We start from the raw sequence: 13016 nt of genomic DNA on the forward strand, positions 1-13016 counted from the left end.
CGCTTCATGCATTTATGCGCGTGGATCATATTTTTTCTAGCGAGAGACGGTTCGCTGTTTTTGGCCCTCTGGCGACCTCGCCGTAACTTACGTCAGATCGTACTGGACCTTCTTACAGTTTCTCGATGCAGGAAATGTTAGACAATTAGCTCCATTTTTTATTAAATGTCCTCTGAATTCGTTCTTTACATTTCAAGTATATTTTTCAAAGCCACCGTACTTTTCCACTTTTTTCTAACCGTGTTATAAATATCTCGCGTTGCCGAGAGTAAAGTGCTAATACCAAAACCTCATCGCTTATCCAAAAATCTTTATTTACCGGATGTACAAACACTGACAATTGATTTATGTCACTATCATTTGAATTTCTGTCTAGGCAGAGCGAAAGATATTGGCAATTTCTTAATAGAGTATTTAATTCTGTTTCCATACGATGATTTAATTACATTAAATACGTCTGAAAATGGTTTCTCGTGACAATGGCACAATTTCAGAACTTCTCATAGCATTTTGGTTCTCAAAGACATTGGCCACTTTTCAGGTCACATTTTTTGTGAATGACTTCACTGTCCGAAAAGGATTTTTCTTTGTACGTGCCATTTCCAATGCTACCGAATGGAAGATCGCTACAGTTCGTATTTGAAGATATGAAATTAAAGAAGAGGAGTGTATAGATGATGCGTTCAATGAAATAATAGATGGAGTTTCGGATCCGGCTTAACATTTTTTCACTTTTTCGTTGTTTTCGATTATTGCCGTTTCGGTTTGTGCTCGCTATCCTCCTTGAAATTCCTTGAATTTGGAAAACCGCAACGCATGCAGTGCAACGACTCCTGTAAGAACCAATGGATTTGGTTTTTCCAACGTGTTTTCGCCAGAATCCCAGTTCGTGTGAATTCACGTCCATTGTGAGCATAGTTTTATACAATAACGGGGAGACCACTCAACGAATTCAATGGAGTTGAAATATGTTGTCAAGGACATAATAACTCAAAATAATTTTTGTCCGTGTATGTATATTATTGCCATTTGGCCTTAGTTTTCGAAATATTCGCAAAACATTTCGGCAGTTGTTTAGATATTTTAAAAATATATTCAGTATTACATACCGTCCTTTGTACGCTGCATTTGAGTTATATTTACATTAGTCGTTAAATTTTATAATTATAAATTATAGCGACTACCTTATTTGTCATTAAATCTAAATACAAGTCGGACCTAACTCTAATTTAAAATAAATTCAATCCAAACCCTCGGAAACTAAAGCAGAACGGTAATAAGATTTATGGGCAAAAGTTATTCAGAACGATGACCATGATAATATATTTCAACTGCGTTAAAATCAATGGGTGACATCATTTTCTGGGTAACTAACAAATCAATGCTCGTAAAACATATTAATTGCATTTTGTAGCTGTGGAACTTTAATGATAATCGGTTAATATGCTTATTATTAAAACGATTCGTTTTGTGATACCTATATTGATGTGTACAAGGGGACTTACTTATAATATAAAAGTGAAGGGATTCGCTTCAGAATACTATTTCTATCGATTCTTGATAAACGACGAAAACAGCAATTATATTGTTTTTACCTACTTGGTGGGTTACTGCTGAAAATGAAGAATTAATTACAACTTTAAAAATCCAGCTTAAACGTAAATAATTATCACGTTACTTTACATAAAAGTTATGAAATTCAAAAATTCAAAAACTGAAATGGCGTGATATACCTTGACTTGATCAATAACAGTGGCACCGATGATGAGGGCAATTAGGTGGGTAGACCAGGCATTTGTCCATGCAGTAAACACTTGCACCTTCTTTTCCAGCTATTTCTCCAGTGGCATCGCATATTTCCCTGTTTAAAAATAATATATTTTTTCTTTTAATCTCTTTGTCCTAAATCTGTATATATGTGCTTCAGAGAGAACATTTTTCTTTGAAAGAAGAAAAATTATCTGCTAACGTTATTATTCTTAGCCGACTATCAAGCGATCCTTGCTACTTCTCTGAACGGGTAAAGGCTAGGTTACACGAAAGATATAAACAGAGGTGTTTCGAGTCGACCTGCGACTCGGATTCCTCTTCGACAGGACATGACAAAAGCAGATCCGGATCAGACGAATTTATCGAATTTATAGTGCCATTACAGAGCGGCCTGTGACGTTTCAATGCCACGCTGACGGCATTTTCCCCACAAAGCTGCGGTAATCTTCCTGAATTGCTAATTTGCACATGTGTTGCGGCGTGACGACGACCTTTCCGTGCATACAGAAGGTGACGTGACGCCATGATGTTGGGCAGGGCGTATGCCGGGACAAAGAGGACTCCGGAGCATGCCGTTAACACGTTAAGTGCCCAGTCCGACTTGCTTGTCGATCCGTTCAGGTCCAGACGAGCCGAAATATCAGCTTGAGGACCGGAGTTTTCTCAATGTTATAATAATAATTCCCGAATATTAGGTTCAAAGGTGGCAGAGAATTTAACGCAGAAAGTTAGCACCTCCTGCAATGAATGTAAAAGCGAACCACACCTCTGTTTACCCTGTTTCAATAAACTACATTAACTTCTTTTAAATATTATATTCTTTTTTTTAAGCTAATCAAGATAATATTTATAATAATTTCAGAGAATTAAACTACTCGTCTTTACGCAATGCAAACTTGGATTCCTGGGGCCACTATTTATTTTTAATACAATTGCGCAGACATTTGGTGATTTGTCATAGAAAATTAGATTGGCGTGATTTAAAATTGTTTATTAAGGCATTATATGATACTTACGGACACTGGCATATGTTCGCAGGGCAGTTTGGTGGATACCGAAGGCAATTGCTTTGACACCAGTCTCCCATTCCCGGTATACGCCGATAAAGGGAAGTAGGAACACAGACTTGAGATCTGAAATTAAATTCATGTTTTATCGATGTTCACTTGTATACTTAATCAAGTCTGTTATCTATCTATTATTTTATGCATCATTGTCTTATGTTTCGTTCGCAAGTACACTGCTTAGTAATTAACCATTTTTATAGTATCAAACTAAACATATACGTATAAGAGAGTGACAAGTGCTCACCTAACAACGAGCGGGAAGATATTATTTGGTGAACGATAGTCCTTGTAATAAAGCAGGAAAGGATTGTCTTGTTGCACAAAGAGCGGTGGCACTCCAGCTGTGCTTGTAACAATGCTAACGTCAGCACAATTTCGGAATGTTTCAGGTCTTCCACAGCCACTAGCTTCGGTTCCATTGTCGCAAATACCCCACATGTTACCTAATAGTAAATGTGAAATCATTACATTGATCGAGTCGTCATCAGTTGCTTTGCGTCCTCTCATGTTCTCGCACTTGTAACGTAACGTAAACATAAGAGTAACATGAAATTAAGTTAACGATACAAACCTGTGTAGTAATTCCATTGTATTACACATTGAGAGCAAGTAACGTATGACGGTAAAGACACCCTATACCGAAATATAGCTTTTTTTTCAGTGTCTAGAGGAATTTCGAATCGAACATCCCGAGTTCCAGTGACATACAAAGGGTACCTTAAAAGAAACATTTCTTTTGTTAGATATATTACGTTGAACGTACGTTTATGACAACATATAAGACGTTCAGAGTTTATTTGCTAGCGTAAGTTGGTGTATCTCGCGATAAAAAAATAAACTATAACATCCTTAGAAAAAGACTATAATCAAATCTATATCACTTCGTATATAGATAACAATATAAGGCGAATTTGTTTTACCTATCGAAACATTCTTGGGTTGCCTCATTTCTTGGGTTATTGTTTGGACAAAGGTACATTTCAAATCTTCCCAAATGATTCGCTGTAAGTTCGACTTCAACGTCAATATCCTGCAAAGTAAAGAAATGTATTGTACTTTTTGTCTTCAACCTTTGTTTTTGTTTTGAATTAATAACGATCAGAAAAAATTAAATTAAATTAAATTAAATTAAATTAAATTACCTGGCCGGCCGTGTAGTGTCTAACAATAGTTCCTTTCGCGTATTCGCCACCCGCTTCGTGTGGTCTGGGATCTTTAAAGTGGTAAGGATCTCCGCATACTCCACATTGTCCCTCATTCTGCACCCATTGTACTGAAAAAAGATATCTATATTAAAAGTTATTCATTACTACTTTATCGCTGCTCGATATTATTCGGAAGTTAATTCCCTTTTATAAATGGTACTTATCATTATACTACTGACCTGCGTATCCACCACAGAAGAGCTCATTGTCATTGTAGTTCACAGGATTCGGGTATCCGAACCTCCACATGCTGTTTCGCGCTGGTGGATCCATCAAGCGCCCATGCCCGTGTACGCGAACGTAGAAAGACACCTTTAAAATTACTATCTTTTACTATCTTTTAAACATACAAAACAAATCTGATACAGAATTCTTTTGAATGAGAAAGTCGAATTATTTTTATTTAATTTTAAAGTGAATTTGTGTCTTGAAGATTATCCAAATGAGAATTTGGTAATAAGATTTTCAATGTTTCATTATACTTACGTGTAATATGAAGCAGGGTATCGTGAAAAGTATATGGGGCCATCGCATTTTGATAATCATGGGCACCTGAAACAGAATTCACTTATCATATTCTCATTAAATTTCAGACTGTCTATTCTGGTATCTTCTCATAAAATATTTCAATATTTCTTTAGTGTTTTAAGCCGTTTCTAACAGCCTTCGATTGACAACTAAAAAAAAGGCCCGATGATAATTTTAGAATATTAAAGGTAGTATAACTGCTTGAAATTCATTAGAAGGGTCAATAACAGTTGTGTTAGTAGCGACCGTAACGTATAATGATATCATCGGGATTAAGCGTCCACCATGACAAGGATTGAGATATGGTATTTTGAAAGGAGATTCCGATTGCTCTAAAATTTAAGAGGAAAAAACTGATTTGCATACGGTAACCTTCGTTCATAGTCGTTCTAATTGTACTCCGAAGTTCCGCTTCTTTGAAGTAAATGGATTAGGGGGCCTCGTGAATAAATTGCAGACGATCGGCCTTGAATCAGTTAGTGACAACAGTATCTTGCGTAAGAAAGTGGGAACGAAGTATGTACTGCCAATCAGGTCGGATTACGACAATAAAAACGATTCCTAAGTTTTCTATTATAATAGATCGTGTACATGTTTGTACAATGTTTTATACAAAAATTGATTCGCGCACGATGAAAAATTGAACAATATAAACAGAACTTTGTCAGAAATATCATTGGATATCATAGCAATTTATTCGAAAACGACCCAGAATATGTAATTAACTCATAATTATCCATTTATTTGCCAACACCACGCAAAATAAACATAAAACGTTGACTGAAATTAATTAGCATTAAAATTGACAGTAAACTCAGCGAATATTGATAATGCCGCACCTGAACCGACATGTTGTTGAATGAATTATCAGTCTAGAAAATCAATGTGCGACAGACATGTGTCACGTGTCTAAATATTAACGTTTGATATAGAGATTGATACTAAGACTCCCACTCGTACTTCACTTTGAAACGTAACTCAATCTCGTTCGTACTATGAAACATTAAACGGAAGAAATAATTCCGAAGATCGAGGATGTGTAATCGACACACCTGCCAGTTCGAGTTCCTCTTTGCGTTTCAATATGTTCGAAAAATTCATTTTCTCCCACATGTGGTGAATATAAAAATTGTTAAATATACATTTCAAAGCTCGATCCTCAAATTGAAATCAAAGAATTAACGTTTCTTAAATTTAATACACCCAGGTCTATTTTTTACATGTTGTACTTATTTTTATACGACGTTTTAAGGGATCGTACAATGTAAACTATACCAACAATTATGAAGGAAATATATTTCATTCCTCTGGTGTATTGAAAATCATATTATATTTTTTGACAGTTATTATTTTTATAAAACATGATTTAAATATAACACTCAATATTAATAACACACGTTACATTGTATAGAATGATATGTCAGACCCTTGGAAGATTTAATATGTTTAAATAGTGACATAAAAAATGGACAAAATTCTAGACACATAGTGGAATACTTAATACAGATACATGATCTGAATATAAATTACTGATTCAATGGGTTAGGAGTGTACGATGCATCACCAAAGTATGTTGCTGCAATCAATTTTGTTGCTTTCCCAGTGAAGAACAGTTTTCTACTACCTTATGATTTACATATGAATATATTTTGTCGTGTGCGTCACTACCTTTTACATCTTTATGCAAGTACCATTAATTAATTATGCACAGGATGCGAGAAAAAAGTTGTTCTTATTATTCTAACTTTACTCATCTTTCTTTATTGTAATAAAGGTGTAATAAAATATTTAAAATATAAATAAAACTTAATGAAAGGAGTGAAATTATTAGAATTAATCATTTCTGACGCGGTAGAAGGGTAAGATGTAATTATGCGATTTTCGTATGAGTCGTTTTTTTTAAACTGGTATAATTTTAATATTTTTCATACATTGAGATATTTAAGGTTTTGCATTTGAAACAACTTAAAAATATTGGCAAACGTTAATCAATTCGGGGGATATTTATCAAATCGTAAACTTGTTAAATTTTATTATGTAATAATAATTAATAAATAATAACTGTCTTATAATATATATATATATTATACCTATAATATCTATTATTTATCTGATGCAACTCACGGTGGCTGTTGCTTAAAAATTTAAGAGACGATTCTGCTGTTCATATTTTTATTATTACATTGTAATATATTATTTATTCTAGAAAATACTTTTATTTACAGTTAAGAGGGTATTCCAGTGTGATCGGTAAAAAGATCAATTTTTGTTTCTTATTTTTTATCCATCGGAAATACAACTCTTTAAAGATGTGCTTCTGAAAGTGACTTTTAGTGACTTCCGAGAAAATAACGAAGTTAGAAATACTTTTGTGTGGCCTTGTCGTAGCCCGACCACAGGACCTCAAAGTTTAAAACACGTTTTTCTCGAAACTACATTTTTCGAATTGGCTGCTACGATATCTTAGAACCTATCGCAACGATCAAGCTCAAATTTTGCGTGTATCATCGGCGCGTGCATGGTTACCGTCGGTATCTCAATTATGCTAAATATATATATATATATATATATTATAGATTAAATTATATTATATATTAAAGAATTAAGAAATGAAAAATGGCAGTATTTTGACTTTAAAGTTTCGTTTCGTCGTCGAAAAACGAAACTTTAAAGTCAAAATACTGCCATTTTTCATTTCTTAATTCTTCAATTTGAATTTGAATTTGAATTTGAATTTAATTTTCTCAATTTAAATTTCTTTCTTCTTGATCACTGCGGTTGAGCCTATTCGATACACATTAAAAATTGTCTTCTAATAAATACCTACTAATTCTGCATTTAATACGATCCACACATATGTATACAATTATTTTCGGTGTGCGCTGTAATGCGGAAACCCTAAATTAAATCAATATCGCGAGTCTATAGAGAAAAGAAAGTTTCAACTTTGAATCTCGTGTGTGAATCTCATCCGAATGACTTCTCAGTTCCTTTTAAATCATAAATAATGGATGTGTATATATACTATGCTTTGTATAAAAAAAAAGATATCGTTGCAAAGAATTCTGTATAATGTGTGAAATGCATTCCAATACCCTAACTTATCATTAACATATCGTTAACCTTCCTTTTATCAATACAATTTGGCGGTACCAGATAAACTGCAGCAGCTCCTTTCTCCAGTACAACGAAGGTTAACCAGCTCTTTTTTATTTTACTTTGAACTAACTTACGGCTTTTGTCGGATTGGCCAATATTTTGTATGTTGCTGGATGGTCTTTTTTCCGAATAATGTGCATCCGCTTTGTGACAACATCCTTCTATTATATTCCTTAAAATAAATGACCAGAGTTTAGTGAATGCGAAAGTGAACTGAACATCGCAATGCTTGCAACAACAAATTCGCAAACAACTCTATTTCTAATTTAATGAAAATAATACAACTGCAATTTACAAATCCAACCGCGATTTCTATCATAGTACGTTTGTGAATAAATAAATTTCATCGTTTCTGATGTGAAAGCTTCGTAATTTCGGTAACATTACAACAACAATGTTGTCCGGTGATTGTGTATGTATGGTCGCGAATTAAATAGCCAGACGTTCAGATGGTAATATCTTTACTTAGTAATTAATTACCTTGCAGAATGTATTTACATAAAGGTTCTCCAGGTAAACCAAGTGTACAAAGAGAAGCAATAAAATTTCTCTTTTCCGGCACGAGCAATAAAATTCTGTCTGATTTATATGTTTACAATTCCTTGTCTACAATTCTGAATCCGCATGAATATTTGGAGTTCAGTTATTACTATACCATTGCTTTCGTTCACCGATTTAGCAACGTTCCCTTTAATTATTGCAAAGTAAGAATAAAATGTTCTCGGATAAAGCGTTGCAAATGCGACAAACCTTAAAGCGAATGTTAAAAACTATGAAAGATCGGAGAATGTTTTATTGATAATTTACGCTTCTAAAATTACACGTGCATATACTACGTAAAATGGGACCAAGTAAATAAAACAAAACGTAATTTGTGACATTGCGAATAGTTTTCACGTACCAAAAATATACCAAAGGTAGATCATTCCATTTTCGTGGTTCAGTCTGTATAGGAACAACTGGATAGAGAGAAGAATCTTTGATCCTCTCATTGTATTCAAAAATATATATGTTACGCCTTTGAAGCGAAGGACACTTTTGAAGGAAGAATCGTAAAATTTTATGATGCTTTTGAATACAAGATAATGCAAGAGTTTCTGTACAATAACTTCAATCTAATTTAAAATTTGGATAAGAGGATGGCCCCTGCTACATAGTTTATGTTACGGTGGTCATAAATCGAGAATGAAGTAAAACAAACAAGTAGAAAAAGGTATTTAAATTTTTCCATTAAGTATACAACTTTTTTCTATTTCATAGTCAAGGAATCGAAAAGTGTGAGAAGATTTAAGACTTGAAAAATGCTTGTAGAAACTTTTGAAGAATGTACTAAATAGTAGGGAAGAAAGTGAGGTCGAATTCTTCGAGAAAAATTAATTTATCGTCTTATTTTGTATGCGTTAGTTTCATAAAGAACTGTTCTTTTAATGTCCCACTTAAAGATTTTAAGTTTCCCTATGTAGAATTTAAAAAGAATTATATTTTTTTATACCACGTTAATATTGTAAATACTTGTAGTATTGTCAAATGTATGGTATTATATTACATTAAATTTGGCAATGGTAAAAAGAACTGTAAGTGAAAATATCAAACGCGCGTGAAATTTATAAAAGCAAAGTAAAAGAATAGAAGAACTGAGTCTGTAAAATAATATTTGGTTTTTAAAGATTATGATCGCAAAATATCATTGATTGTTAATAGACGAAATTTAACGGATACCATAAATAACTTGTAAAAATATGTTATAAGCTTCTAGAAAATGTTTAAATTAATAGGACTTACGTGTCACGAAAGATATAAATTTAAGGGACCAAAAGTTATCGTTTAAAATAGTAAATAAGTTCTGAAATAAATATTCTATAATGCACTATAATTATGCATCTCACAGAATTTTATCATTTATTTATAGACGATATTCATTTTTAACGTAATATGAATATATTCCAGTGAATCGTTCAAGTTCCTCAGCTACGAGTTAATAAAACAGGGTTAAAAGAAATGAAAAATATTTTAATGCGGGCATTAGCTTCCATCGTTATGGAGATTGTCGAAGGTTGATGGTAATCATCTGGATCGTGTATTATGGATCATAAGAAACATTATCCATCGTCGAGTTTAGTATCGACCCATTACCTATTATTTTCCTTTGTTGTAATACAAAAAATAATAAAAAATTGTCAATTTAATTATTACGATTAAAGGTTACGAGTATGTTTATGCAAAGTGTGTAGGTAATTATTAACACAACGCAAACAACTTTTCAGGCGCACATCAATTATAACACGTCAAAAAATTTAGAGGCGTGCATATGGGACAACGAACATTTTAATATTACGATTGAAATTAAAATATTTTTAAAATTAACAAAATTAACAAAGCGATTCTGTTACTCAAATTTATACGTAGATAAATATACGTTATTCGCGCACAACAAATAATATCGGTCAACAGAAAGTAGTTGATAATAAATAATTGGTTCTATTAAATGATTAAATATTAAGTTTTTCACACACACATAATCCATTTAATTAAATTCTAGGGGGAACGCAGAGAATGAGATATTAGTGTGTAATAAAAAATGCTCGAGTTATAATACCATTATATTCGTGATTAGTGTAGACGAAAAGTACCAAGTTGTATTAATGAAAACTTCATTCTGCGACCGCTAAACACACTGAACACTTTTGTATGTTTGTATACTTGACACGCTAAATACAAAAACTGTTTTTGAAGAAATTACTTAGACTACTCGTAAATGTCAGTCTTATTGTCGGTGAGAATAAAACATCAGAAGATACGATAAAAATATATGAACGATTTTTGCAACATACGATATCGCACGAAAATTCGTTTTAATTCGTTAACTTAAAGGAAGTTGTTACTTTCGTAATTCTAGTGTCCCGACAATTTTATAGAAACCACGCTAACGGGGTTTCTTTCAATGAAATTATACATGTGGATCGTAAGGTAATAAATAATGTGTAATCGGTGCTGCAGGAACGGTTGAATACTTACCGGTAAGCACGTGATCGGAGTCGTAATATCGGCGGACGGACGATTATGTAGGTGAAAACTGAATAAGTTTGTCGTTTACGGAATTTAGGAAGAAATTAAGTTCGACGTACGCCCACTCTACGAGAAGGTTCTCCACGATTTATGTATATCGGACGAAAATTGTATATTCTAGAGAAAAAAAAAAGAAAATGGTAACTGCAAGGACCGACAATGAAATCGACTCGAGAAATACTAGTTCAAAATTGGCCAAAGTCTGCAGGCTGTACACTATAGTTGTCACGATGCCATCCGATCGAGCGAACCGACTCGAATGCGTTGGCGCGAACGAATAATACTCACGCGGCACAGAACGGCTCGCCACTGCCGAAAAACTTGACTACCACTACCCACTGTCCAGGAGCAAAGGCTTTAGGTTTAAGGCGTGGTTTCCAGATACATTAGGATGATGCGCGTACCGAAGACCGTAAAACTGTCAAATAATCGGCAGTAAGTCAAATTTTTACCAGGACCAACGGAATATGTAAATTCACTGAGATCCGACTAATTTTATTACTTACAGTTCTCGACGAAAGTTTGCATATACTATACATTAAAATATATAATATTTTATAGATATTCAGATTATTTATTAGTTAGACAGATTCTATAGGAATTTCTTTTATAATTGTCGAGAAGAGAATTTAAATGAATTGAAAATACAACATTATGGAAATATACAAGTGATTACCAAGAATACGTTGGTATGGACGAAATTTGTTATTATGATCGCAAAAATTATAACGACAAATATTGTGTATTTTAACCGGTTAAGTGTGGAGTTTAGTTTGAAAAATCTCTCATTGTGCGCGCAATAAAATCAAATAATGAAGTGTACACTCGTTGAATGCAGGTGAAATGCACTTGAAATATATCCTAACGATAAACTAAAGCAAAACGAAGAAGAATTACGTGTTTGCCTTAAAAAATAACTAGTAAAAAATAACTAGTCTTCTTGTTAGCATCACATCACATTACGGGAAACGAAAATTTACTTTCCCTACTGTAGCTCATTACAATAATTGATAGGCGTATCATCATTCGCGGCACGAAGCGCAGTGGTATTTTAAAATCAAGTTGACGAAAACCGAGCAAGGGGAAAGCCAATTTCTCGAACCTGTTCGTATGTTGTCTTTTCTTCTTACTTTCGATCATTTTATTTACCAAAGTATCGTATTTATTAGCAACCGCGATGCAACGTACAGGTGTTTTTGTACGAATAGGTGTAAACAACTATAAACCTGTTACTACAGTGACAATAAAATCAACGAAGCAGAGGAATAAAAAGAAATTATAAGATTCGGATAATCTAGTACAATAAACTTATTATGCCTCTAAAAATAGAGTATTCTAAAACTTCAACTAAATTGAAATAAGACAGTATAAATGAAATCGACTTTTCTCATTATAAATGAAATCGACCAAGTCTATAACGAATTGGAAGTTTCCTATGATTAATGCGAACGCTATATAATACATATAGCCTTCTTAAAAATATGAATTAAACAAGAATTATTTAACAATTATCTCCTGGAGTTATCTTGTTTGTGATATAAAAAACTTGCAAGTACATTGATGCACTCTGTACTGTTCACAACATAAACTCCACAGAGTGGACCATCCCCGCCATCTTTGCCGCCATTGATATCTTTCCGACCTTTATTGGATTCCTTGTACTTCGCCGATAGGAAGAATACAAGCGTTCTATAATTTATGTATACCGACGATTCCACGTGAAAGAACAAGTGAAATAATTGTTCACTGAGGCTTATTCTGTTTTTGTCTATTATATTCGCACGAGTTACTTAATAGATTGATAATGCCTTTACCAACCAACGAAAATCTGTTTACACTGCCGCATTCGATTACACGAAATCTATTCAATTACACAGCTACATAATATACGCGCACCTACATGTAAGATCATTCAAATGTGATATTAAAACGAATCTGACAATCAGTGGCATCATATTCGATTTTGTTTTCATTAGAAAAATCTTGTAAACGAATATACATAAAGTTAAAGCTAGCGAGAAATACGAATATTTAATTTCACGATGGTGCACAGTATTTCGGGCGGCCGCATACGTAACTGTACGATGCCACTCAACCTTGATTGACAGATCTCTCGTTCTGCAGTTCTGAAAAGTAACCGAGGAGGGGATATTTGATTGGAAGCGAGGGTGCTTGGAACTATACAGAGAGAGAGAACCATTGCTATAGTAGGTTAGTGAAA

The 13016-nt window shown here is 33.5% G+C and overlaps 1 protein-coding gene across 11 annotated transcripts; it reads right to left on the reverse strand.

Annotated features, from left to right (window-relative positions):
• Positions 1 to 253: 253 nt before the first annotated feature.
• LOC116428990 (uncharacterized) lies at positions 254 to 13005 on the reverse strand. 11 transcript variants are annotated; one of them, XM_031981308.2, is made up of 14 exons: positions 11472 to 12018; positions 11302 to 11326; positions 11084 to 11213; positions 10745 to 10912; positions 7804 to 7901; positions 4529 to 4594; positions 4222 to 4354; positions 3980 to 4110; positions 3758 to 3867; positions 3409 to 3554; positions 3082 to 3280; positions 2787 to 2903; positions 1734 to 1861; positions 1276 to 1613 (listed from the first exon to the last, which is right to left on the reverse strand). In XM_031981308.2, the coding sequence occupies exons 5-13, from the start codon at positions 7867 to 7869 to the stop codon at positions 1744 to 1746; spliced, it is 1086 nt and encodes a 361-aa protein (XP_031837168.1). In that variant the 5' UTR covers positions 7870 to 7901; positions 10745 to 10912; positions 11084 to 11213; positions 11302 to 11326; positions 11472 to 12018; the 3' UTR covers positions 1276 to 1613; positions 1734 to 1743. The 11 variants fall into 11 exon arrangements, 10 of the variants coding, with proteins under 10 accessions (XP_076230102.1, XP_031837167.1, XP_031837168.1 ...); XR_004235403.2 differs by lacking the exons at positions 11084 to 11213; positions 11302 to 11326; positions 11472 to 12018 and adding an exon at positions 254 to 833 and having other exon boundaries at positions 1506 to 1613; positions 10745 to 11064; XM_076373987.1 differs by lacking the exons at positions 11084 to 11213; positions 11302 to 11326; positions 11472 to 12018 and adding an exon at positions 254 to 833 and having other exon boundaries at positions 1600 to 1613; positions 10745 to 11064.
• Between the last annotated feature and the right edge of the window lie 11 nt (positions 13006 to 13016).

Source organism: Nomia melanderi, chromosome 14 (genome assembly GCF_051020985.1).
Source record: "Nomia melanderi isolate GNS246 chromosome 14, iyNomMela1, whole genome shotgun sequence".
NCBI lineage: Eukaryota > Metazoa > Arthropoda > Insecta > Hymenoptera > Halictidae > Nomia > Nomia melanderi.

Coding starts and splice junctions, on each gene's coding strand:
- LOC116428990 (XM_031981307.2), bottom strand. CDS start 7,869: ATGCACATTATTCGGAAAAAAGACCATCCAGCAACATACAAAATATTG. Junction 4,595..7,803: donor TGGCCAATCCGACAAAAGCC/GTAAGTTAGTTC, acceptor ATTCTGTTTCAG/GTGCCCATGATTATCAAAAT. Junction 2,904..3,081: donor ATCTTCCCGCTCGTTGTTAG/GTGAGCACTTGT, acceptor ATTTAATTTCAG/ATCTCAAGTCTGTGTTCCTA.